Raw genomic sequence first — 26794 nt, 5'->3', positions numbered from 1 at the left:
GACAGTCTAAAAGTCTGTTTAGGAAAAGTTTATTTGGGTTTTTCAATGTCTACAGTGAATGCATCATTTTTAAAATTAAAAAAACAACATATCTACTAGTCGGAACAGCGACTATCAATTCATTGTTTTTGATTCCTAAAAGTGTCTCTGGGCTCTTAATTTGATATTTAGTGCCTTTTGTACTGTTTGCAAAAGTAATTATTAAAGTAGCATTATTATGTACTCAACGTGGACCAGTCCATCCACTACAATCTGTTGTCCCTCCCTTAAAGAAGAAGACCCCGCCTGCTCAGTCTCTTCCGGTACTGAACTGTAAACGCACGTCAGAACATTACAACAACAAAGTACAGTTGAGGGCGCACTTGAAATTTCACTTTCTATATCGTATTTGCATTGCAAGATAAACCTGCGTGATTTGAGCAAAAATGCAAGTAAGTGAAGAAAATATTTGTGTTGCTCGATATGTTTTTGTAGTTAGAACTTGTAGAACAGTTTTGATGGACAGAAAGCTGTTATTAGTCAGTGGATAAACATAATATAACAGAATGAGAAATATGTATTTATCAGTTGATACATGGGATAATATGCGTTAAAATGCAGAAGTATTTCAAATAACCATTATCTGTATTCAGTATACAGGTGTATTTAGCATCTCAGATATGATACCTGGGCTTGCCTGGACATGTTTGTGTCCGAGGATACTTGCTCAAAGTACAAATTCATTCATCAGACTATAGGGGGCATTACGGCATAATCAAAACATAAACCACATATTATTGCCTTGTCATTCAGTGAATAAGTGAAATAATAAAAACACAAGATATTCCTTCAGTTCTCTGAAATGACAAAGTTAACCATCCTCTTATCTGGGTTGCAGGATAAGGATCTGTTGTACCCCAGTCTTGCCAAGGAGAGGAGTAAGCACAAGAAGAAGAGGCTGGTGCAGAGTCCCAACTCCTACTTCATGGATGTTAAGTGCACAGGTAAGACTGCACCATGCAGCTAAATGTTATTATTGATTTTCTAATGAGTTTTGGGATTAAGTAAGTGCTTTAACTTAAAGTGGTATATTCTAATTGAGTTTACTCTCTGTACTCCCCAGGCTGCTACAAGATCACCACCATCTTCAGCCATGCCCAGACAGTGGTACCTTGTGCAGGCTGCGCTTTAATCCTCTGTCAACCAGCAGGGGGGAAATGCAGACTAACTGAAGGTAAAAATACATGAATATATGTATTTATTTTGCTTTGGATTTCTCCAAGGTATGGAAGTGAGTGGATATATGTTCAAATATGACTGTTTCATGAAGGTTTCAATCCTATCCTTATGGTTTTGACTATGATGAGATATTGAAGCATTTGCTTTTTGTCTGTCTAGGCTGTGCCTTCAGAAAGAAATATTCCTGAACAGAAAATGTGCTAAACACCCATGACGGGCAGCTGGAAGACTGGACTGTATTTGAGTTTAAGTGTTAAATCCTTAGTACAGAAATGTATCTGTATCTTGAAAATGTGGAGTGGAATGTCATCCCCCTCCCCCGCAGTGTTTCATACAATAGAGCAGGAAAGAATGAATTATATCAGCATGTAAATCATATAAAGCACTTTTATGTAGAGTAGTTTTATCTACTGCTATTGAATGAGTAAAACATGTTTTGAATCCTTCAAAATGCACACAAAGTCCAATGAGTCATGATTTCTGTAAAACATTTATTAAGTTGACATGGGGGGGGGGGGGGGGGGTCAAAATGTTTCAAAATGGCCTCGGTCATGTGTGAGGCACTTTTCATTGCCCTGTCATGAGATAAAAACCATGATGACCATCATAAACAAAAATAAAACATTTAAAGAATTTATTGTCTGTGTTATGTGTGTTCTTTGGTCTTGAGAGTTCCCCTGGCAAAATAAGAAGTCGTGTAAATAAAACAAAACCAAAAATAATCATAGCAATACAATTTCTCAAATACCTAACATTATTCTACTATATACAATAAGTATCCGTGGTTGATAAAAGCTTGACTTGAGCTTCAAGTGGTTTTGGGTTTAGCTCGCACATGTAATACAATATATTGTAAATCTAGTAAATATTGGCTACATTATGGCAGATTGTTGGCAATCATGATGAATGTGTCAACGGTCAGGTCTAGCTTAGGGAAAGGTAGTACAGGTAAGATAGGTCACTGCTAGATACTGTACATGCACAGCTCTCAGGTTCTGCACAGACTCCCACACAACAAAATAGAGTAAAAATCTTTTGATGCACATAAATACTCCGTGCATCTTCAACATGTAGGCCTCAGGATAATAGGGGAATGGCAAAAGAGCCATTCTTTTTCTAATTAAATGTTGGGAGGCCCAGAGAGACTGGGCAGCATGTGCCTTGACCTGTTTATTTATCAATGAACCTTTCCATTAGGTCACCTGTACATTTCCCCATCACGCTCATCACACAACCAGATTAAGTAGCATACTGCTAAAACAGGCACACAAATGTCTGTTAACTTGTAGCCTCTGGTGGTACAGCATGATCAGAAAAACAAGACTGTTGACTAACATCGTATCACCACTGGGTGGCACTTCAGAGCCTTTATGTAGTCGCAGCAAAACCCAACACCATCTGTAGCATATGTATTCAAATAATCAGTCAGAGGCTTAATGTATGTATGTGCACATAAAATGTAAAATTGAGCCAGTGGTTCAGGCAGTGACCTAATCTGAGGTTTCTTTGGGTGTGTTAGTTGCCGGTTCTTTCTAAATAAGTGGTCAAAAATCATTTCTGGGGAGAATTTCTGCAATCACAGCTGGGGATAGAAAAGAAGCAATGGGATCAAAATTACTTCCCATCATAAAAAAAGAAACCAAGTTGTGCCTTAGAAAAAAAAATATCAAGGACAAGCATTAAGTTAAACCCCCTTCACACTGGGAATAAAGATTTTACAGGTCGAAATGTGGAATGGAATCGAACATTAAAGGAATGTTACATGACGATCTCATCCTCTCCAGCTTCCTCTCTGTGTTTTTATAAGCTGTTCAGTTCCTGCAGGGTCTGGTCCAGGACTTGATGCATGCCCAGATTCTCCTCTTTGGCTTGTGATAATTTCTCTGTAGGGAAAAAGAAAAGTGACATGGTGAAGCCTCAACCATCAGCAAATAATACTGCACGAGCCATGGCAATGTATTCTCCTTTATAGGTTTGTCAGCATCCCTTGCAAAACAGCGCAGAGCACTGTTTTACTGGACAGATGTTTTGCATAACATTTTTGATTAAAGTTGTGCCACATGCAAAAACCTCAACCACACCGCTGTGCCTTTCATGCATAAACTGCTGACTGTCATTCTCTGCCAGAGATTGTTAGTAGATTACACTATGGACGTCTTAGAGGACTTGTGTGCTGCATTTGTTGTATCCGATGCTACCATGTGTAAAGACAGGAAAAACATATATCAAAAACGTTAAAAAATGAGTTAGATTTACAACCAAAATAGTGTTTCAAAGGGTCAAAGGGGATTTCAAGCTGCATTAATTCACACAAAAAACAGAGTAAATCTCACCTTGTCCCACATAAACTTCCTGATAATTAGACGTACAATGTACATAGCTACAAGTTTGACAAAGTCAGACTGTTGGTTACCTAATTACAGAAATCACAGAGTGCATGGTAATGTATAGTACGTAGTTGAGGTTATGCATCAATCATTTTACAAAGGCATTAAACTTGAGAGACAAAAGCTGTAAAGTAGGAAAGAATTTTTTTTTAATTAATCATTTCCTGCATAGAAAGATGTGAAGAAGGCACATAGAGTATGATCCACAGAGAGAATATGAATTCAAAGCACAAGAGAGAGAAAGTGAAGTGAGAGGCAGAGAGAGGAAGATGTCAGAGCATCTACAGAGATGTCATGTCATTAAGGGCATGGTCCAGCTCCTCACTAATGGCCTTGTACTTCAGCTTCTGAGCATACAATTCATCTGGAGGTCAGAGGTCGACAGGAAGTACAGGCGGCAGGTTGTCAGGGACAGCGGCGACACAAATAAGCCAAAAGCAGGATAAGAATGAGAGGCAGAAGAAGAGCAGAGGGAGGAAGGAGAAGACACAAAAAAAATAGGTCAGGCTTAAAAAATGCAGAAATGTTTGGAAGAAAGAATGATGCATACATAATTACGCTCATGGCTCTGAAGCTGGGTGAGCTTCCAGCATTTAAAACCTGCTCTGACTGTCTCACAAAACTGCTCCAATAACTCTAAACTCAGCTGCCTGCGGTTTGACGACTAAATAATACTGACGTAAAAAACATCTGAGCACATTCTGTCCTCTTTGTGGCCTGGCTGACACATGGAGTAGTTGTCTTTTAGAAACTCCGCTGAACAACCTGTTTGTGGTTCATCAACAAAGTGGGAACGAAGTGGTGCAACACTACGACATGTGAGCGGTGCTGATCTCATACCTTCCAGGTCATCAATGGACTTTTCCAGTTTGGCCACGCTCCTCTCTGCAAACTCTGCACGGGTTTCAGCCTGACCGAAACACAGACACGGCATGTTACAAAGTAAAGAGGCTGTAACGCAGTGAATTCCACATTCAAGACTGTAATACCGCAGGTTTTCAAGAGCCTTTCGGTACCTTCCATAGTAACCATAGACATTAAGTTTTCAATGCATGCAGATAATAATAATAGTTCACCCCTAAAAGGATCATTTATATATCAATTCCTTTGCTACCTTGAGTTAGTGAAGAAAACTTTGTTTTTCTTGCATGCCACCGCAGTGAACAATCAAAGAAAAGTCTCGATGAATTGAAGTGAATGGATTTGATAACAGCAAAACTACATCAAACACAAACACTCACACAGCGTGTGCAGTCTAACCCAAGTCTCATTCATCCAGTTGTGTGCTCACTACTTCTCAAACACATGCATTGTCGCTAAAACTTTACCGTTTGAAACACTTCCACATAAACGGTCCTCGCACAGATGAGGAGCGCGCCTGCACAAGCGTGAAACTGTTTATGCGGAAGTGTTTTAAATAGTAAGGTTTCAGCGGAGATTCATGTGTTTGGGAAGTGGTGAGCACACAACTGGACAAATGAGACTTCGATCACAATGCACGAGTTGTGAGAGTACTTGAAAACGGATGTGATACGTTGGCTGATGTTAAACGCCGCAGCATTTACATATTCATCAAGTTTTCTCTCTGTTTCTAAACTCTCCATTTACAGCGGATGCATGCGAGAGTAAAAAAGATTTCAAGAAACTCAAGGTAACAGTACGGGGGGAGTAATTCATACACAGCTGATCATTTTGGGAGTGAGTTATTACTTCAAACAGATAAAAATGAATGTAGAACCAGTTAAAATCATCCATTTAGTAACAAAAATAACATCCTAAATCTAATGAAAACTTGATGAGTAAGTTGATTATTTTTTGACATTTTCTTTTTTTTTTTAAAGACGTATCCAGTAGAGGGAGATAGGAAACGTAGGGGGAGAGTATCAGATGATGACGTGGCCTGATTTGACCAAGAGACACTGCAGTTACATTGTATGTGTCCAAGTCCTCTACCAAGTCCGTCGCAGTGTTTCTTCTTAAAGTATCACAATAGTGCCAGCTTATATTTGGGACATTGCTGATTTGTTTCCCCCCCAAAAATCATACAATACATAATCAGGATCTCACCTCCTTCAGTTTGTCAGTCAGAACTTTGATCTCCTCTTCGTACTTGTCTTCTTTTTCGGAGTACTTTTGACATACAGAGACACAGAGAAACAGCATTACCTAATCAGTTACAGAAATGCAAACTCATTCTTTCACCTACAGATGCACACAATGTGAATGCACACACTCATCATACAAGGATAATAATTGCTCTAACAGCTATGGCACCACTCCCTCTGAGGAGTGATATGCAGAGAGAGAGGTAGTGGCACGAAAGAGGCGAGGCGTTAGCATGGCCTGGGAACAGGCCTGACCGAACAAAGCAATGGCATGTATTTCTTAAAGTCATGTGGTAAGTCTGGCATGCCGTCATTCTGCCTGCCGGTGCCTGGGGAGGAATTTAATGTAACAAGCAGGAAGAATGCGCTGCAGGTCTCTACTAGCTTTTTAATGAACATTGTTAGGGGGAGCCTAAGATCTAACATATTCATCACCAATGATTGCTTCTTAGCAATTGTGCACGTGACATTAAAGAATTTAAATTTGTCAGATTCAAACATCTACATTATCATGGTTGTCCAGCTATCTTGATACGTTCAGGTTTGCATCTAAACAACCTGAGGGGAAAATAAATAGTTGAAGTTGTAAGTACGGCCTGATGATACACAATTATAATGCCGGTTGTATGAAACAATACTTTGGTGATGTGGTTACTCCCTCCCTACTCACTCAAATTACTGTCCACTGAGCCATGAGAACAATGATAGCATACAGGGAAGTGGAGATGAGCACACGCTGGTCGCCAGAACGGGTGTTCAGTATGTGATGTTGTATATATTTAGAATGTTTATTTGTGAAAGAGAAGGAAAGCAACTCCATAAACCATTAATCAGCTGTCTAAGTATTTGCCAATATGATTAGAAAAATTCGTTTTTCCGTTGATGCATTCTGAACAGATGCATTTAATTTGTTCTACCACTTTGTGGCTAGCCTTTCAAATAGGCCTGACATTATGTTTATCTTGGACATTACTGGATAAAAAAAAGAGAAGTTTGTTGCAGTCCTGTGTGGAAAAAGACCACTAATCTGGCAGCTCAGGAGGCCAAAAAAAGAAGTAATACTTATAGCTAAATGTGTATTTCTGCTGCACGGTCCAGTCATCGGCATGCATATCACCCACATGCAACATGACAGTCTCACCTTCTCAGACTGGGCTTCTAAGGACTTCAGGTTGTTGGTCACATTTTTCAGCTCCTCCTCCAGGTCCCCGGCTTTACTGTGGAGGGAGACAGACACATGCTTGGTTTCAATGGAAGAGCGAAAGGCGCGACCATGTGTGTATTTGCTCTCGCGTTAGTGTGTTCACTAGTTTTACCATTCTGAGAGTTCGGCCCTCTCCTCAGCTCTCTCCAGCTCTCCCTCCAGGATCACCAGTTTACGGGCAACCTGGGACAACAATCAATAAAGGTTTTTGGTCTTGAAGCACAACAGAATCCGAACAAACAAAAGTAGGTCAGACTAAAGACTAAAAGTTACAATGAAGAGTGGAGTGCAAATGCTCCGAACCAGCTCCCGCTGTCAAACTCACCTCCTCGTATTTACGGTCGGCCTCCTCGGCGATGTGTTTAGCCTCCTTCAGCTGTATCTCCTGAATCTCCATCTTCTCCTCATCCTTACTCGCTCGGTTCTCAATAACCTTCATCCCTCTGATTGGACAAGACATAAATAAGGCTTTGAATGATGTTTAGAAAGCCAGGAACACACATTCTCACACAATTGCAGGCATAAATGCACATAAACAAAATTCAAATCTAAAGAAGATCAAGTTGAATCTATTTTTATCACAAACTGACCTCTCGCTCTCATCTGCGGCCTTCTCAGCCTCCTCCAGTTTCTGCAGTGCTGTGGCCAGCCTCTCCTGGGCTCGGTCCAACTCCTCCTCCACCAGTTGGATCCTACGGTTCAGACCTGCTACATCACCCTCCGCCTGTGAGAAGGAAAATATGTGGGAAGAGAGAAATTTAGTCATTCATTCAACTTTAAATCATCCAAGCTGGTCTTCCCTTCCCCCTTTTTTCCCCACCATAAAACAGAAAGAGAAGGAAAAGGCACAAAGAGGGCAGTGGGGGGGGGGGGGGGGGGGAGAGAAAAGTCAGCAGCTGAAAAATATATAAAACAGTTAGAAAAAAAAAAGGACAGCAACCTGTAGTTTTATTCTGTCTGCACAGCAAAATCAAATATGTAAAAACAAACACTGATAAATCCACTCTAAAATAAGCTTACCTCTACACTTTTAAATATAAAGCTCTTTCTAAGATCATGTTGAAATTAAATAAAAGAGAATGAGACATCGATCAAAGTTTATTTTTCTAGAAATCAGGCGTTCTGTCCTGTCCTGTGTTTTCCTGACTGTGTTTAAAATCTGGCATTTTATTCCTCAGCTTCTCACACGAGGAGTGCAGAGCAATAGTCACTGACTGAAAGTTCCTTGTCTCATCAAAATGGAATGAACAGAAAATCTCCTTCTCTTCCATTTTTAAACCAAACAACCTCTGTTTTATAAAAATGAACGGTTACGATTAAGTGATTATGTATTTTGGAAAATACTGAATTTCCCCCTAAAGTAAGACTTTTTGAATAATAGAGATTTTTCATCTTCGGCGACAGTTTATATACTAAAAAACTAAAGTTGTGTGTTATTATGGAATATCTAAACTCGTTAAGGGGAAAACAGAGTTTCACCAGATTTACCACTGCAAAGAAACTGTGCATCTTCTTCAGAAAGGTGTTGCTAGTGGATCGAGGCAGACATGTTGGGAGAAAGGCAGCTACATTTGGTGCAATGCCTCTGCAAGCACTCTTATTATTCAAATACAGTTGTATTGTAATGACTGTAGGGGGATATTCTGCCAGTACTGCACCTGTGTTGTGTATACTCATATTAAGACACAACGACTGAATCCACATGAAGAAGTCTGACTGCAAGTGAACTAAAATATATTTAATTCCATCTGTAAGTGAGGTACTGTAATCTATTCGTCACGCTCTCTGGGGCCCGCTCATGTTTCACAAATCAATAGTTGTCTCGCTGATGGATAATAACAGAAACGGAGACAGCTGGAGGTCCTTGGAGGATCTTCTACAGAAGCGGTCTGGCTGGAGACTGTAATCCTTTTTAATATCTGAAGATCACGGGACTTTGGATTTGAATGAAACGTTTACAAAATCTCAATTTCCTGTGACTGTGAATGCAGAACTGGGACAAGTAGGTCGGACAATTGAGCTTCTTCTCATCTGCCTTTGGTAAACAAAGGCAGAGGGAGGAAAAAGAAAACAGACAACTAAACAGGCATTTCCTCTCAGTGGGACAGTGAGTTTATCCAACCACCACCTCCTAGGGAGCCGCTTTCAACCTGGAAACCCGCCCACCTCAGTTATCATACAAAGGTCACAACAAAGAGTCTGTCCACTGACAACCAGGCAGCTCAGACGCCACAACATAACTCCACGTTTGAACTGCCACAATGCTGAATTACTCATTCAAACTGAGAGTACTCACACGAGTTAACTCCCCGTTACTAAAATGAAACACCTGGGGATTTCTCAGACAAACAGACGTTATTCTGTGCTCAGTTACAGAGCAGCAGTTAGTAGGCCAGTGACTCATTAGCTAGTCATTCAGTTCAGAAGTCAGGTTGCCAGTCGGATCAACAGTCAAGAGTGTCTGCCATTCAGCTTACAGGTAGATGAGTCACTCTGACAGCATTTGGCACGATAAAGTCATTAGAACAGACAAAAGAGAAAGGATTGGCAGTGAGGAGGAAAGGTAACACTGCAGGGCAGGGAAGAGAACGCTCAGAAAGCTCAATGGAAAAGAGTTATTAAGTCTGTTTGTGCCGAGAATAAATAGACTTCTCATCTTCCATTCTGTCAGACACTCAATATTTCAGGAAATGAAAGCATGGTTTCCTGCTCGTTGGCAGCTGGCACTGGCCTCTTGTATAATTTTTAAGATTTTCTCCCCCACGTCTCCATGTCATCTTAAACTGCTGACTAGCCAGTCAGTCAGTCTTTCCACATCTCTTTTTCTGTCTCTCTCTCTCTCTCTCCTTCTCTGTGCTCTCCCAGGTCCTGCCCTCCTGCACCCAGAGCTGCCAGGGGAGGCCGCTGATATGAGACAGGAAATGTCTGTCGGACTCGCGTTGACGTGCCTTAAAACAGCCAGCACTTGACAGAGGAAAACCTAACCCAACACGGAATGAATGAAAGGTCACAAATCGGTCGGACAGCTTGCAATCTCATCAGCGATGTCCTTCACACGGGTCTGCGTCTGTCGACACTACATCTGTGTGAGTGAGAAACATTGAGCACAATTAAACCGGAGCCTGAAATAACAGATATTGCTTCTCCCTTAGTGAAGCAATGTGCTGTGAAGAATACCGCCTGCACACAAACAAACAAACTATCCACAAGCCTTTAGGTTCAGCCACACTGGCACATCAGACGCTGTGATGCACTTCCAGACACACGCACGCTCTGCAAGCATGCAAACAAACACTGTCACTCGGTCAATACGTGCCTCTCTCTAACAAACATCACCAGCTAGCAACCGGCTAGTTTCCTTTCAAGTAAAATGTGTGTCGTCATTCATCAAGCGACACACAAATACAAGAAGCCTTGCGGCAGTATATCTACGCTCGCAATAAGATGTGTGCAACCTGGGGTGTTATCTGTCATCAGCATTTACAAATCACAGGGGGGGGGATTCCCTTGTAGACAGAGACAGCCTTGTGTCAAGTAAAAAGCGTATGTGCATACAGTACATACTCCCATGCCTCTAATTCACTCAACCATGACCACGGAAGAGAAGAGGTTTTTCCTGTAAGTCCTTAATGTAGTGTTGAAAATACATTTCCTACAGCTTAATAAACTCCTTTAACACATGCTTAGAGCAACACAAGCTCGTTAACATGCAAAGCTTTTGCCAAAAATAACAAATGTGACTCCAATGTTCAGGTAAAAAAAAAGTCGAATGACAAACTTTTACTCTAAAGATAGACACTGAACGCTAATTTGCAAATGAGGATCTTGAAAAAACAGTGACAGGAAGTCAGCTGCCAAACATTCTTTCATTTCCTCCCTTTGATTGTTCTTTCTTTCAGAGCTGGTATTCTCTCTGTCTCTGGCCATGCCCCTTCCTTTAGCAACCACTTTGCATTCTCTGGCTGCCAGGGACGCACCACTGCCTTATAAGGTAAAACAAACTATGGGGAATGTTTGTGGTGGAGTATCAGGAAGATTGTGGCAGTGAGCACAGACACGCACACACACACACACACACACACACACACACACACACACACACACACACACACACATATATACTGTATATTCTGTAAAAGATACTGGACCACAAGTAGCTGCTCTGTTATCAAGTTGGCTTAATATGTAACCGTGCATTCTAAGAGGTGAGTGGTATGTCAGCAACTGTCAGCTACTTAACAGCTCCCCTTGACCAGTTAGTGCCTTGCTAAAGGGCATTCAGTCATAGTGGCTGTACAATTCTTAAAGGAATACTTCAACATTTTAGCTTAGCACAAAGACTGGAAACAGAGGGAAACAGTTAGCTTGACTCTGTCCAAAGCTCACAAAAATGTGCCTTTTATGTCTTGTTTGTTTAATCCATACAAAAACCTCAACTGTAAAAATGACACATTTGACGCATGTGCCAGACGTATTTTTGGCCGGCTGGAGTAACCTGTCAGAGTGAGAGTTGTTGATATTATGGCTTGTCCATCTCAAGCATCCTACAGTCCATTCTAATCAAAGATACAGGCAGTCTTGTGAATTTTCTAAACAGGCATGACAGAAGAAGTGCCAACTGAACAATCAAATTTACAGTTTTAGTTAGATGAGAGCTCTTAGATGGGATAGGACACTGCCATGAGTTTAGAAATTGCCTCTGATATAGAAAGATATGCTCTTTGAAACTTAAGTTAAGACAAGCAGTTAGGATATTTGTCTGTAAGGTCCTAGGACGCTAATGTGTCTTTCCTTTACCACTCTGTCACTGGTCCCTACTTCGTAAACAGTCTACCGCCTGACTTGAAGATACAGCACAGTTCCACTGGGAGTGACTTAAGAAAAACCTGAGTGTATTAAAGACAAGATCAAGGACAAGTGAAAGAGGAATCTAATTATTGGCTGATTCCAGGGCAGTGGGCTAATGAGCTGCACAATGCTGTTGGGTTTCAGTGGAAGTTATTCCTGACACTGCTGCTCGCCACTCTCAATGTGACTGTGTGTCTGTGAGTGTGTAATCTTTTTACCATAAAGATCTGGCATGCAAAGAGAGCTGCACACAAGGTATAGGCCAGCCTGTCATGAGGTGTGATATGTAAAAGAAGGTCGTTAAACTTCCAGACAAGCATCACAATGAGATCTCTCTGTGCAAAAAGTAGTTTGTCAGACTTTCACACAGATCTTGAGCTGGTTTGAGTCTTTGCTGCAGAGTACTGAAGTGTTTAATACTGACAACAGGTTCATTGCAACCCATTTGTTAACAGGCCCTTCAGGAAATCTACAAAATATAACAGAAACCAAACTATTTAGACAGTTGTCCTTCTTGATTTTGTTGGAATTTACATGTAACTTATTGACATTTTGGGAAAAATTGATCTTTAATTGTGTGGTCTCTGAACACATAGAGGACAGGTGATTTAACTACCAGCAATGTTTTCAGCAGTTTATCCTATAACAATACAACTTTTAACAAAGTGCTTTCAGGCTAAATGAATACCACTTCCACTCTGCAGTACTAGCACCAACATGCTAACAAAATGTTGACAAAAGCATGTTTAAAGCATCTCACTGAGCCTTGCATGCATCTATAAAGGAAAAGGCCGGCATCATATCCACTCTAAATGCTACTTAATGACATTATAGCAAATTTAGCTTTGCAACCCGCACCCTTGGCCTGCATAATCAGCTAAGCCACAAGCCACTAACATGGGAGTTTTCTCCAGAATGCCAGCGACTGCCAAAACGTATCAGCATGTGGCAGTTATATTTGGAAAGTTGAGCTATTCCCAGGGAGAATGTCCCAAAGAAAACAGTGAAACCAGGAAGTAAATCTTTCCACGGAATCTGTGGAGTCTGCTAGAGGCCTAGCTGAAAACCGTCAAGCTCATCAGTTTCTGAAAATGAACTAGAGGTTTCGTCTGTTTGCTGGTTGGTGAGCTGAGGGAAGTATGTCTAAATTACTTCCTGCAATTAGCTTTCACGGTTGTCATGTAGGTAGAGTACAACTTCAGTGTGTCTCGCAAATCCAATGTAAAAGTCATTATTGTCGATGAAGATGAAGAATTTCTATACAGAAACAGATTAAATCAATAGCTGACCCCCATCGCCATAAGACATCTAACGTCAAGTGAACTGACAAGAGCTCATTCACATTTAAGATGTGTTTAAGTATTAAACTTTCACTGAAGTTGTACACCAGACTGGAATATATGTTAACTTGTGTAAACACTCATTCCACCACACAAACCAATCTTCCTGTTGATCAGGGATGGAGCTCAGGGACAGGAAGCACAGGAAGTGCTGGACCAGAGTCGGCAGACGACATCCTGGGAGGGGCAGTTGGTGTGGTGGGGGGGGGGGGGGACCTGCTTCCCAACTCTTATACCATAAGAGGAGGTTTTGAGTCCCACTTCCCTTTTCATCTGGTTTTAGATATGGATCACTGACTGTTTCTGCATTCTACACCAATTATCACCATGGAGACCATCGTAGACAGCATACATACAAAAACTTCTAAAAGGGAAATTTATGCTTTTTATGTCTTTTTTATCATTTGATTGTTCTGCAGTTCACCAAGTCATTATTTTGTCTCACAAAGAAGCGAAACTCACAAATTTGCTTCCATATTATAAGGAGCTAACCAGACCCACCAGATGCTTCATTACACAGAATAATCTGAGAAGCAGTCATTGGAAACTGTTTGGAAAAGGAACTTTCAAAACACTCTTACGTAATACAAGGGGGACAACATCTTCACCATTGAGAAAAGCCTTCGGTGCCGTTCTTTGCTCTTCTTTCCATAAATAAATACTCTCCGGTTCTGATATAACTGATGCTCTTGCAGCATCTACGCAAACCTCTTTAGGAGAGGTCCCCTCTTTGTCCCCTATTTGTGTCGTTACGTCACACGCCTAAACCCGCCCCTAGCTGCCGGCAGCACCTAACAAGATGCTGATTGGTCTGACCCACTGACAGTTCGGATACAAACGCATTACCTGAAACCTGACAAGATGGATTTTCATGTGATCCAGCTGCCATGCAAGGTAAATAAATAGCGGCAAATCTGGTTCATCTGTGTTGCTCACACAGCTTTCAGGTTGATGAATAAAGTACAAACCATCATCTTTGGCCTGACTCTCAACTCTGAACCTTCAAACAAGTAACTGCTGTGAACGCTTTGAAGAAGGAACAGCTCATTGGGAATAACGGCTGTAAATAAAACACACCTAAGAATGTCAAATGAGCGTTCAGGACGATGTCATGTCTCTTTAATCTGACAGAGCCTTAAAGCATTATTGAGAGGTTGAGTAATGTCTCCAGAGGCGTCAAAACCAAACAAGAAACAACACGAAGCAATTACTTTCATTTTGTTAGTTAGATATGCGGCCAAACGTTGTTGTTTTTTTCAGATGAATCCACATTTCCAAACAATGATTCATTACCTCCACAGACTCGAGGTTCCTGTTTTGATCTCCCCGTGCTCAAATGAAAAGAGTTTTTGTGCCAAGGAATAACTGCAGGTTGCCCTAATTATTCACATATGGGACCACACCAACCTCGCCACACAAGTGCACTGCTCTGTTGGACTTTGAATGCACAATGAAATGGAAAAAACATGTCCACGTTGCAGAAACAGGACAATTTGAATCCACCGAATTAACATTTATAAGCAGTTATAACACTTTCAATAAGTTGTTTACATACACTATAGTGTATAATGTAGGTCTTATAATGTGTTTATTGCTCGATTTAACAACATCTTTAACTCCTCCTCTGAAGCTTCCATAAGTGGGTGTTGGCATATATACAGAGATAATGATTGACACTACCGTTTAACATTGACGAGTTGTAACTATTTTAAATATGTCCTTATTGGAGAAGAAGTTATTAATTGTTAAATTAAAATGTCCTTATATCGGCTTATAACTACTTTATAATGTGTTATAAACAACTTCTGTGTTTATATACTCCTCGTGAATGATAAAGGAGATTAAGGTAAAGCGTTATCGTTACCTTAATACAGGGGTAGTGAAGACCTGCCTCTAATTGGCTGCAACGTGTTGCCTTCTTCTTCGTTTATTGCTGATGAACATGATTGATGGAAGGTTGGAAGGGTTAAAGATTTAAACTCAGATGTGAATGTTTTCATAAGGATGGCAGCCTTCTTGTATAATGCTCTCATTGTCCTACAATGTCCTAATAATGGGAGACAAGTGTTTTTCTTCAAATGTTACTCTGCACATTGCCTATATGGACGGAATAAAATGACAGATCGGTTGGAGATTTTCATTTTTGATGTGGTGTCATAATGAAACTTATTGGTAACCATAATGCTGATGTGGCACACTGATCAACAAGAAGATGAAACATTAATATGCACCACCAGAAATACAAGTCATCTGTCCGTCTAAAGCAGGTTGGAGATTTGAACCAAACAAACATTTATAGGCCATTAGAATTATTGAAGGACAGAAAGCATCCACCAAAACAATCACAACATCACAATGTGTTGAAGTCAAGGTACTTAATATGTCCCAACATATATTGACAAGCAGACAACTATGTCTTAAAGACTTAAAATATTTTCAAATGAATGTTTACTGACGTCATTGATGTGAATATACATTGCCTGTTACCTAATAGGCAGTTTGCAACAAAGGGGTAAGTCCTTTCATCATCGCGGCTCCCATATCTTTACAGCCACACCTTCCCCTCCCACTCTCCTCGAGTCTGTCTACTTGTCCTGTCATTAACCAGCTCCTATGCAAAGGATATGGCACCGAATACCATAAAGCAGCACGTGAAACAAGTCAAGACTGTTGCCTAACTGTGCTGCTAAGAGACAAGAGACAGGCAGGTGACAGACGCGATGAAAAAACCCCCGAAAGAGTCACTTTCAAAACATCCGTGCTTCTAGTTTGAGAAAGCACACGTGTATAACTTTAAAAAATGTTCAGTAAATAGCAAAAAAAATGCACTTTACACCTTCCCAGAGTTCAAATTGACAATTTCAAACGTCTTGTTTTGTCTGACCAACAGTCCAAATCACAAAGATATTCAGTTTATTATCATGGGAGGCTAATAAAAAAGACGTTATTCACATTTTAGAAGCTGCAACCAGTAAATGTTTGCTATTTTGGGCTGTGAATAAAATCCTTGAGAATTAACAAATGATCAAAAGTGTTGCTGATTCACTTCACGTTGATCGACTAACCGATTAAGTGAGAAATAGATCCAACTCTAGTTGAAAATGGCACATTTTCCAGACTATTCCTCTGAATCGCTAATAACAGAGTAGGCATGCTTTTAAGTATATATGCCCTTTATTTTCCTATCATCAGTGGAGGCAGGATGGTGTGGTGGTTGGAGATTCAACCAAGCAGCTGCTGGCACACATCCACCCTGCTGAAATACCACTGAGCAAGCAAGTGAGTGAGAAGTTAATTTCCCTGGGGAGTCACAACATTATCCCCTTAATCTCAACGTTGGCAGCTCTAAAAGCTGCTAAGACCTCATTAAAAAGTAGTTACAAGTATAATATAATAAAGTATGAACATGATTTATATCCATAAGAATCTGGTCAGTCTAATAGATGAATTAAATTGCACGATAGGTTCAATGATGTCTACGTGGTCTACATTATTCACAGTAGTTCTACAGCGGCCTGTTAATCGGACAACACTGCGCATGCGCACAGACCTGCAGGAATCCAAACTTTTTTTTTTTCATGACAGACCAACGCCTTGCATTGTGGCACAATCACGCCCGCGAATGAATCAATGACATGAAGTAACTTTGTGTTTTTAGAGCCCGAGAGGTGAATATGGAGAAGTTAGCGTCATTGAAACAGTCCGACAGGTGATAGCAGAGCGGAGCGGGGTTAGAAGAGCGGAGAAAAGACCCGAAGAAGAAAGTAGGCTTGAGGATTTGATCGTCTCACTTTCTCTCGGTGCTCCCGTTCACTGTCCAGCTCTCTCTGTAGGACCTGAGCTCGGTCCTCTGCGTCGTCGGCCTGCTGCTGCAAACACTGAATCTTCCTCTTCACAGCATCCAGAGAGTTCAAACCTGCCATTGTTGACTGTTTACTTACTAAATTTAAGACTACACGTTGAGGGGGGGGGGGGACAAATGCAGTTTCTGGGTTGTGCGCAAAAAATAAAATGAGCTACTGCGTCCTGCTTTGTTGGTCTATATAGAATAATATGACAATGAGAAAAAAGACTTTGGAAGGAAAAAAAGACAAAAATCGATGTAGGTCCGGGGCCAAAGTCTTTGGAATGTAAAGGAGTCGTTCAAGTATTATAAAAGTTATATAACCAGGAAGTAACGCTGTCCAGGTGTTTCTTCTGGTCTGTAGGAATGATACGTTCGTGAGCCGTATAAAAGGTTGTCCTCAGGAATGTTGCAGTTTTTTGGTCCGGACGAGAGTTTGAGGAGAAGGATTAGAAAAGCTGCGCGGCGAGGAGAGCGGAGAGCGCCAGACTGTGCCGGAGGAGGAGAGAGATGATCGGGATGATGAGGTCAGAGAGGGCGGGGCGTGTGTCCTGTAGTGCGTGTGTGTGTGTGTGTGTGTGTATCACAGTCTATGGTGAGTGTATGTGTGTATGCTGATCCCTGTGACTGATATGATCATTGATGTGAGACTTTCAAAAGAAAAAGGACAGTCAAGATGAGTAACTTTCAGATAAAAAAGGCCCAGTGCCCATAGTTTAGATGTCCCTTCACAGACTCAGGTTTAAAGTTTAAAGTCTCCATCCTGCTTGAAAACACAATCTGCAGTACAATGTGTATTTGGATGACGAAACAACTTCCAACATTTCATTGGTCGGACTCAACTGACCTTATGAAGCGGCTAGAATACCGCCCGTGACATGACTATCCTCATTAAATACAGTTTCCTTGACAATGTCATTATAAAAGTTCTACACAGTGAAGTATAACACTTGGACACCGGTATCGGTAAATACCCTGAATTAGGGTCTCACAATTGGGTTTGGGGGAGAAAAAGTTTGATCGGTGCATCCCGACCTGAGAGGTTAGTGATGCGACACACATCTTCTCAAATCTTTGCTCTTTTCTTGGGAGATGCTGAGATCACAGACTCAACAAATCAAAAGGAAACATTACAACTTTTCGGTTGATCTACTCAAAACTCACAGATTTACACAACCTGTGAGGAAGGGGTCATGATTTAGCATTACTTTGGTCATAAAGGGTCACAAGCTGAGAAAAGGTTGAGAATTGAATAATATGGTATATTGTGTAGAGTTAGAGCGATATATATATATATATATATGATATTAGCTTATAACATATCTGTGTACATACCAGTACATACATGCCAAAAATATGATTTAAGGTATTCAGAAACAGTGTCCCGTTACTTATATTGTGTACCTGAGAGCTCTGACAAGTTCATTTTAAAAGTGTAAAATGTCCCTCAGTACATCTGTAATCAACCAAATTCGAGGCATTCTAATAAAAATGTTTATGTTATGTGTCAGGCAATAATATCATTTGATGATATGAACTGTCATAATTACTTACATTCAGTGAAATATTAAAAACCAAAGTTTATGGTTGTACCGTTACATTATTCTAAATGTCTTGTGCATCATTTTTACAATTTACGATACAGCTCAGTCAGTATCAGGTATCGTTAAAATAAATACAAAATATTAATACAATTTCTTCTTTTTTTTTCAGTAAGTCAGAATTTAGGACAAAATTAAGAAAAGTCAGAGGACGGAACATTAGATACAACATACAGCAAACTAGCCACGTGGTGTATTTATACATTAATACATTACAGCCAGTCAAGATGCTACAGTAAATCTGTTAGGTAAACTTTTATACAATCATGCACAAACATATGCAACATCATAAATGTTTCTGTTTTTTTGAGGTACCGTGTGCCTGTTTGTCTTGAAGGAGTATGCAAACAAACATCATCCACCACCTGCCTGCCAGTAGATGATGTTCATTGTGTGGGTGTAAATCAGATTTATGCTGCATCCTTCGTGTTTCCACTGCCGGCCCTGCCTGTGTTTACCCTCTCTGTTCTCTATTCACACGATCGGCCTTGTGGGCAAATATGCTGGCTGGACGAGCAACTAGGCCAGCAGATGTCAGCTCGCTTCACTTCAGGTCCAGCTCAAATTCAGTCCTGCTGCTCACCGTGAAGAAAAGAAAATCCCTCTCAATCAGTCGCATCTGTTGATTGAGCCTCTCTCTGTCTGATTTACCCCCTTGGAGCATTGATTTCATTAGACACAGGAGTGTGGGGCTCTCTGTTTGCCTTAGCTGCATTCCTGACATACCAGAGCCCCCCTCCCTGCTCTCTGCTTTCTCAGCCCGGCCGCCCCCACAGTCCAGCTTTCCCCTAAAACAGTAACTGTTGCCTCTGTGATTGCTGTTATCAATACCTGTAGTCCAACTACTGTCCGTGGTGCCACCCTCTTTGACTCTCACAATCTTAAGCCTTTGATCGCTCCTAAAGACAGACTCTCTGTCTCATGACTTAAATGTCAGCACCACCAGTCGATGGTGCAGGCACTATTCTTTCATGAATCACAACTGCTTGCTCGTTGAGGGCTTTGGCTCACTGTTCTACTTTCCCAGCCCCCTCCAGGTTTCCGATCTGGCCGCGTTCTCTGTGTGAATTGAGATGTGTAACGACTTGACTGCTGCCTCTAATAAGTGACATGTGGAGGGGGATTCATGGAGGTGGAGCAGAGCGGCTTTACTAGCTGGAAATATTGAATATGTAGGACTTCACTAAACATCTATTTTTAACAAAACGTAGGAGTGGAAGCTACACCTCAAACCACAACCTCAACAACTACTTCTTCACGGGGCCCACTCGACCCCCTTTACATGTGAGGCTTCTCAGGAGTTTCTTTGATCACTGCGTGAGGATAATCGTGTCTCAGCCTCAGTCTCTGTGTCCGTATGTCAGACACTTCCCTTCTCTTTGTTCGTAGTACAACGCTGCATTTCCCTGGGATATCCTCCACAAGGCTCAAACAATACCACATCTTGGTGGCAGCTGGGAGGGTTTTTGTTTTCATGATGCTTCTCCCTGCACGGTTTGCTTAGTAATCCTGTAGGAATCACTGCTTAACTGGTAGGATCGGTATTTTATCCGTACCTCGGACATAATTGACTCCATAATTTGGACTTTGTTTTATACTTGAGTTCCCCTCTCTCTCTCCCTCTCTCTCTCTCTCTCTCTCTCTCTCTCTCTCTCTCTCTCACACACACACACACACACACACACACACACACACATACACACACACACGAGTAAACACACATGCCTGTACACACAAGCACTAAAATGTCAGAGGAACCACCACTGATCTACAGCGCTGTGGTTTGCGGTCTTGCCAACAATCTAAAATGTGATCTTTTTTCCCAGATTGCAGCTGATTAGTCACAGGAAAACTGACATTTCCAATGTTCCGCTTACTGAAATTAATCAGTTGTGTATACAAAAACATTCTCATAAATGTGAGAGTTAGTTTGGGTCTGGTAAAGGAGGCTCAGTCGTCCTGTTATAGGATGATTCTAGATTCATAAAGGATTCTGCAGTGGCGGAAGAATTATTGAGAGATTTTACTTTAAAATACTCTATTACAAGTAAATGTTCAGCATAAAAACGTTTACTTAAAGAGGATGTCCAGTGTTGGGGAGTACTAAATGCCTCACTTGAGGCAAAACATCTGGGGGTTGGAGCCAGAAAGAAGTGAGCTTACCAGACCTCATCTCTGCTTCAGGCTTGTGGCTCAAGGCTACATTAGCATAGCATAACACACCTGAATCTCTGACCAAATTGTTGATATTGTGGAGTTGGATTGTGGGTAACGTAGGAGGCAGATTTTAACAAGGAAGAAGAATGTGTGAAATAAAAGCTGCTGCATTGAGTTTGATCTTTTTTTTAAAACTGTCCATCAGTCATAAAGAAATCGATGGCGTACAAACGTATTATGAATTGAATATACTTTAAGTATCACAAGTAAATGTACTTGTTAGGCAAAAGGATTGTTGTATTACTGGTATATTATTATGCATGATGCGTTAATGTATAATAATCTATAATAAAGCATTATATTTTATGAGCTGATCACATATATGTTGTATAAAAAAAGATGATTTACAATTGATCTACAACTTCCAGATGAATGTAGTTTAGTAAAAAAGTGCAATATTTCCTTTTAAAATGTAGAGGTATAAAGTAGCATGGAATAGTAAAGTACATGTACCTCAAATAGTACTAATAAAGTACAGTATTTGCGTAAGTGTGCTTATATTACAACACTAGACATCAACATCTATAGAACGTATGAGATGGAAAGTATGTCTGTGGTAATAATTACATGATATATAACAGTAAAAAGCACAAAAACACCTAATACTTCTGTTGTCATTATAGCAAAGTCTGAATGTACAGTACACAAACTACTGGAACTGTCACACTGGACATCTACATAGACAGCAAGCTGCATGCTCCTAACAGGGATGATGATGATGATCAACAATACAGTTTCTCTGTCGCTCTGGTTTGAAGGACCTGATTGAAAATCTAGCTGTTATCAGTAAGAACACACACCTGGGACCATGGGCCTAAAGTGTGTGTGTGTGTGTGTGTGTGTGTGTGTGTGTGTGTGTGTGTGTGTGTGTGTGTGTGTGTGTGTGTGTGAGTGTGTGTGTTTGGGTGAGGGGGTTACAGTTTATCCATGTGCTCATCTTTCAGGACTGGCTGCACAGGAATGTAACAGTCTCTGAATTGCTCCAAACCATTCACTGTGGATCAAAGTAAACCCACAGCTGGTGCTGGCTTAGAACCATCCAGCTGTGGAAAGATGGACTCTGGTTTTCAGCGGTGCCATAGGTAAGTGTGTGTCAAAGTCGAAAAAAGCAAATCATTAACAACAACAGCAGAAGCCCCTTGTCAACACGTACTCCCTCGCTAAGGAATTAATAGGACTGTATCATTATTACTGTAAAGGAATCGCAGTTTCACTTCACATTTTTAGTCAGGTGAAGTGAAACTGACCCCCCCCCCCCCCCTGTGTGTGCTTGTGCACAGTCTGAGTGTGTGACCCTTCACTCACGTCTGCAGCTGTCTTCTCAGACAGTTCCAGTTTCTCCTGAGCATCTTTCAGGCCCTCAGAGAATTTGTCCAGTTCGTCCTCTGTCTGCTTCATCTTCTTCTGGAGGTCCATCAGTTCATCCTCCATCTACAACAGGAGAGACTGTTAGTCCAGTTCACTACGCCTTCTCAGGTCACTGTGTTTTTATCCAAATTCTACGTTTGTCTGTTGTTGTTGTTTTTTTGTTATCCAACCCCTTTCCCCAGTTTCCCCACTTAAAAAAAAATATTAGAAAACTGATCAAATCCATTATTTTTAATGGATTTGTGCTGTGCCAAAATAATGATGGGACGTCATCCAGGCCAAGTTGTTTGAATTCAGACCAGTGGTAAAGCAGCAGCGGCTGATTTGAGAGTCTAATTGTTTTTTATTATGTTTGGGAACATTTAAATGATATTGGTTTACAATCAGTATCTCATGACATAACCCAGGTATGCAGAATCCTCTCTCTCTCTCTCTCTCTCTCTCTCTCTCTCTCTTCCTTCCTGCTCTCTCTCTCTCTCTCTCTCTCACACACACACACTCACAGTGTTTAGTGTTCCCCCTAATCAGTGCCCCCCACAAGGGCCCATGAAGTACTTCTGATAATCCTACTGAATTCCATACTCGTTCTCTCCTGGTGTCTAAAAATACAGCTGTTATCAGTGAGAACACACAGACGCCTCGGACCATGGGCCTAATAAGTTTGTGTGTGTTTAATCTCCCATATGTGTGTCCGCCTCTATCCATTTGCATGCTTCTCATGTGCGTGTGTTGTCTCCTGTGTTGGATACACCTGTTAAAAAGGCTTTATGACACACAGAGGCTCCATAAACTCTCTTCCAACTGGTCCCGAAGGGAGCTGGACTCACTTTTTCCTCTCAAGAGACCTGATTCTGGGTGGTCTCATCACCTCAAGTAGCCAAAACCACCATGAGGGGATTTGATGAGCTTTCTATCAGCCTCACTGTAAACAGCATTAATATTGACTTATTTGTGTTACATTCAGTTCCTACTGATCTCTGTCAGTATCTGTTTGTGGTGTTTGGGTGGTGACTCTTGAGTTTTCTTTTACCCATAAGCAACTGCACAGAAATCTACCCTGGTGATCAAAAGAATGTGTTTATATTTTGGGATGCCTGGATGTGTTCTTCATATTAGGTTATACATTTTAGTTGGAAATGAAGTACATGATTACATAAAATGGAGACTCCATGGCTTTCGAAAGCTTATGAAAGTGCTGCCTGGCCTTTTAGGGAGGTATTTGTGCTTCCCACAGCCTACTGTCACAACAAGATGTTGAATGTAACATCCAGTGTCTGAGCAATGGCAAAAAAATATATATTTTGAAATATGTTTTAGCTGTGATATGGCGATAGAGCTGTAAATTAGCTTTGAGGAATGTAGTATAGATACATGTGAAATTTGTTTACAGAAAGTTTCATTAAAGGTATGTCTGGTATTATGATTAGTTGAAGAACAGGATAAAGAGGACAGTCTTAAAGGAAAACCTCAAGTATGCCATATGCCAGGTTTGAAGCACTTTATTTTTATAAATATGTTTTGCAGCTCATCCACTAAAAGTCAAAGATTAACACTTCCTTCAGGAATAAATTATTCCTTTCTTAATCCATAACTTTAATGTTACTATTGTATTCACTTTTTAAGTGATTGAAAACAGCATCCCTGAATATTTTCTAATTGTGGACATAGTCTTTGTCATGACTACTTTTTATGTCCTCTTTCATTCCCACCTGCTTGCATTTGTCCTCTGCTGCCTTCTTGTCCGTCTCTGCCTGCTCTGCCCGGTCTATGGCGTTCTCCTTGTCCAGTTTCAGCATCTGCATCTTCTTCTTGATGGCCTCCATGGTGGCTGCTTGGTTGGATTTCCCTCTGAGATGGGAAAATTGCAGCTTCAAAAAGCCCTAATCTCCTGTTGTGTTGAGGAGATTCTGTCTTACGTACAGCACTGTAGAGAGCTGGAGTCCAACAAGGCTGCAGAGAAAGAGAGAAAGAGAGAGAGAGACAGAAGGGGGAGAAAGTGGGAAGGAGACAAACAGAGCTGTGATGGAGAGTTGAGCCCTATATGGGTAGTTATTTAAACTGCAAGAGAACCTGCCTCCAGCCTCTGATCACCCCCTCCTCCTCCTCCGGCCGTGATCTCACTCCTCCCTCCCTCTTTTCATCCTTTCTCTCCATCGTCTCCATCCATTGCTCCTTCACTCACCACTCTGCTTCCATTACCTGACGATCACTCTCTCAGACACATACTCCACCCTATCAAACCACCCGTCCAAGGTTTTTCTAAGGATCGGTCTGGCTTCTTCACTCACTCTTCTAACGTGGCTGATCTCCTTATTTGGGTTGTTGTGTTTTCAGTGAGAGCCGCAGGTCAGACGGGAGAGAGAGTGCAAGAGAAACGCAGGTCCTGTTTCCACATTTAACCTCCTGGATAAAGCTGGCGCACAACATCTCACACTCAGGGCCTTCAACAGTGTATATATTAGAAGATGAGAGAGGGAGAGAGTTAAATGCAAAGTAGACGCTGTCATAATATTTGGGGATTAAAGCTGAAGGTGGTGCCCTGCCAAAGTCCACTGTTATGTCAAGGAGTCTAGTTCTAAAGAGAGATTAGTGTGTTTCACTCAGTTGTGGCACACTGTGAAGCAGTGTGATGGTACATACTTTCACATCCTGCAAATGTTTGCCTCTATCATGGTACCACTGAGTTGTTTGGGTTTTATGACAATGTGATGAAATCCAGGCAGCTCCTGTTTGGTTATTTCATATGTGTCATTATGGGCAGCGAAAAAAAAAATGTGTCAGAAGTTGTGAGAGGTTATGAAACACAGTCTGAAATTTGAGCCCTTAGCTCTGTGCACCAAATATTTGAGTTTGATGAGTGAGGGATGAAAAGCAGACTGACAATCAGAGTGATTGTGAACAATGGAGACCAGTGTCCATGGTTGGTCACAGTCAAAGAGAGAATATGCAGAGAGATGGATGGCCCTTAAAGTAGGAGATCCATTGAATATATGCACACAAGTACAAAGAGACACACTTATTCCCAGGACTGGCTCGCACCAGCTACTGTAAATACGTCACTAACTCTGTGTGAACTACTCGCTAATTTCAAAGTACAGAATTTGTAAATCGATTTGCACCATTGAAACAGAAGAAATGCCTTAATTAGTAAAAACTTTAGTAGTTTGAGAATCAGTTGCAATAAGCTAAACATCTGTAGCTTTATCCAATCAAAATCATGTTAACGTCAAGCTGTAGCATAATTTACAAATGTACTAAATGTAAAAACAAGCTGAAAATCCATTCAACATGTAGGTATATCTAAATATACAAACATGGAGAAAAATGTCTTTTGGAGTCAATAACATTCATTTAGAATGAAATGCTAAGCTAACCAATGCTATATTTAGTCTCAGCGTTAGCTCAGCAAACCTTATTAGCATAGCATTTTGTAATTTCAGGGATATTGTTTACTTCTATGAAATATAGTTTCAAATCTCCCCAGTTTACATCATTATTAAACATTTGATCAAGTATCAGGTCAGATATGTCGACCATCTTACTCTAACGTTAATTATTTTACTCTTCAATAAAGACGTCATAGCTAGCAAGCTAACATTAGCGTTGTCTCAGTTATGCTGCGTAGAGGTTAACCTGGCAGTTACAACTCTCAATGTTAAAAGAAGTTTGTGTGGTGCATCAGTTTCTAGTTCAGTGAAGCACAAAAATTGATTTCACAAATGTCACACTAATGTTGTAATAGGCTACGTTTGAACCTACAGACAGGCTGTGCAACTGGCTACCCAACATATAGGGCTAATCTGTTAGCTGTGTGCAATTCCCCACCTCACTTAAGCCCAAAAAAAAAGGGCGTTGTCACATCCTGATTGGTCAAGAGGGGAAAGGCACCAAGCTGCTCTCAATTCCTAATTAGGAACCAGTCCCTACACCCTGCGCAACAGGTGATCTGAATAACCCTCCAATCAAATTGTGACATTCAGCTAAAATTAATTGGGAAAAGGGAAATGGCATACCAAAGAATGAGGGACTGCTTTACCAGTCTATCAAGTTAAAAATAAAGGACATTGCTCAGATAGCAGGTTAACCAACAGTTTGTGTGAGAAACTGACACTGAGAAATGTGACAATGCACCACAGCTTTAGCTACGATACTGCTGATGTATGTAACAAGTAGTGTCTCAAAGACACTTTACAACATCTCCCATTATACCTGACCAGTGGTTATTTGTTGTTCTGCTCATTTTGTTTGCATTCATAATGATATATGCATGTCAATTTCAGCTGCATCTTCAAATGGCCTTCACACTTGGCAGATATATTGCTAAGGACCCAAGAAAATGTAGTGTTGAGTGTCAAAATTTGAGATCTACGGTTAGTGATGTTACTGTGTAGTGTATTAGGAGGGGACTCCTATTGACTGTTACAACACCAATGCTGGGTTGTAGCGAGAGGCAGAACACAAGCTGTAGTCTACAGCTTGTGTTCTGCCTCTCGCTACTGTCATGGATGTATAAAGAGAACTGGATACTCTACTGCATTGGACGCGAGGCCCTGTTCATTTTTATAAAAGTTGCTCAGTGGTGTATGAAGCCAGAAAACTCTGACAGCTGGTTATAAAATTACCCAGATCTTCCGCATCCATAGAACAAGTATTCTAGCATTT

The 26794-nt window shown here is 40.9% G+C and overlaps 2 protein-coding genes across 6 annotated transcripts; one reads left to right on the top strand and one right to left on the bottom strand.

Moving 5' to 3' along the window:
• The first annotated feature begins 281 nt into the window (after nt 1–281).
• Nucleotides 282–1855, top strand: LOC142946521 (small ribosomal subunit protein eS27-like). Of its 2 annotated transcripts, none has more exons than XM_076087876.1 (4): nt 282–431; nt 878–983; nt 1103–1213; nt 1378–1855. In XM_076087876.1, exons 1-4 carry the CDS (start codon nt 426–428, stop codon nt 1404–1406), a joined length of 252 nt encoding a protein of 83 aa, XP_075943991.1. In that variant the 5' UTR covers nt 282–425; the 3' UTR covers nt 1407–1855. The 2 variants fall into 2 exon arrangements, with proteins under 2 accessions (XP_075943991.1, XP_075943992.1); XM_076087877.1 differs by having other exon boundaries at nt 301–427.
• On the bottom strand, nt 1696–24161 carry tpm4a (tropomyosin 4a). 4 transcript variants are annotated; one of them, XM_076087871.1, is made up of 9 exons: nt 23842–24155; nt 22070–22195; nt 7505–7638; nt 7240–7357; nt 7027–7097; nt 6852–6927; nt 5673–5735; nt 4446–4515; nt 1696–3101 (listed from the first exon to the last, which is right to left on the bottom strand). In XM_076087871.1, exons 1-9 carry the CDS (start codon nt 23953–23955, stop codon nt 3019–3021), a joined length of 855 nt encoding a protein of 284 aa, XP_075943986.1. In that variant the 5' UTR covers nt 23956–24155; the 3' UTR covers nt 1696–3018. The 4 variants fall into 4 exon arrangements, with proteins under 4 accessions (XP_075943986.1, XP_075943987.1, XP_075943988.1 ...); XM_076087873.1 differs by lacking the exon at nt 1696–3101 and adding an exon at nt 3116–3969 and having other exon boundaries at nt 23842–24161; XM_076087872.1 differs by lacking the exons at nt 22070–22195; nt 23842–24155 and adding an exon at nt 16894–17445.
• Nucleotides 24162–26794: the final 2633 nt, after the last annotated feature.

The sequence above is a fragment of the Anarhichas minor genome, unplaced genomic scaffold (assembly GCF_050575085.1).
Source record: "Anarhichas minor isolate MPS153535 unplaced genomic scaffold, ASM5057508v1 ptg000010l, whole genome shotgun sequence".
In the NCBI taxonomy this organism is placed as follows: domain Eukaryota; kingdom Metazoa; phylum Chordata; class Actinopteri; order Perciformes; family Anarhichadidae; genus Anarhichas; species Anarhichas minor.
The sequence above is the reverse complement of the archived record's forward strand: the minus strand, read 5'-3'. Positions and strand labels throughout refer to the sequence as shown.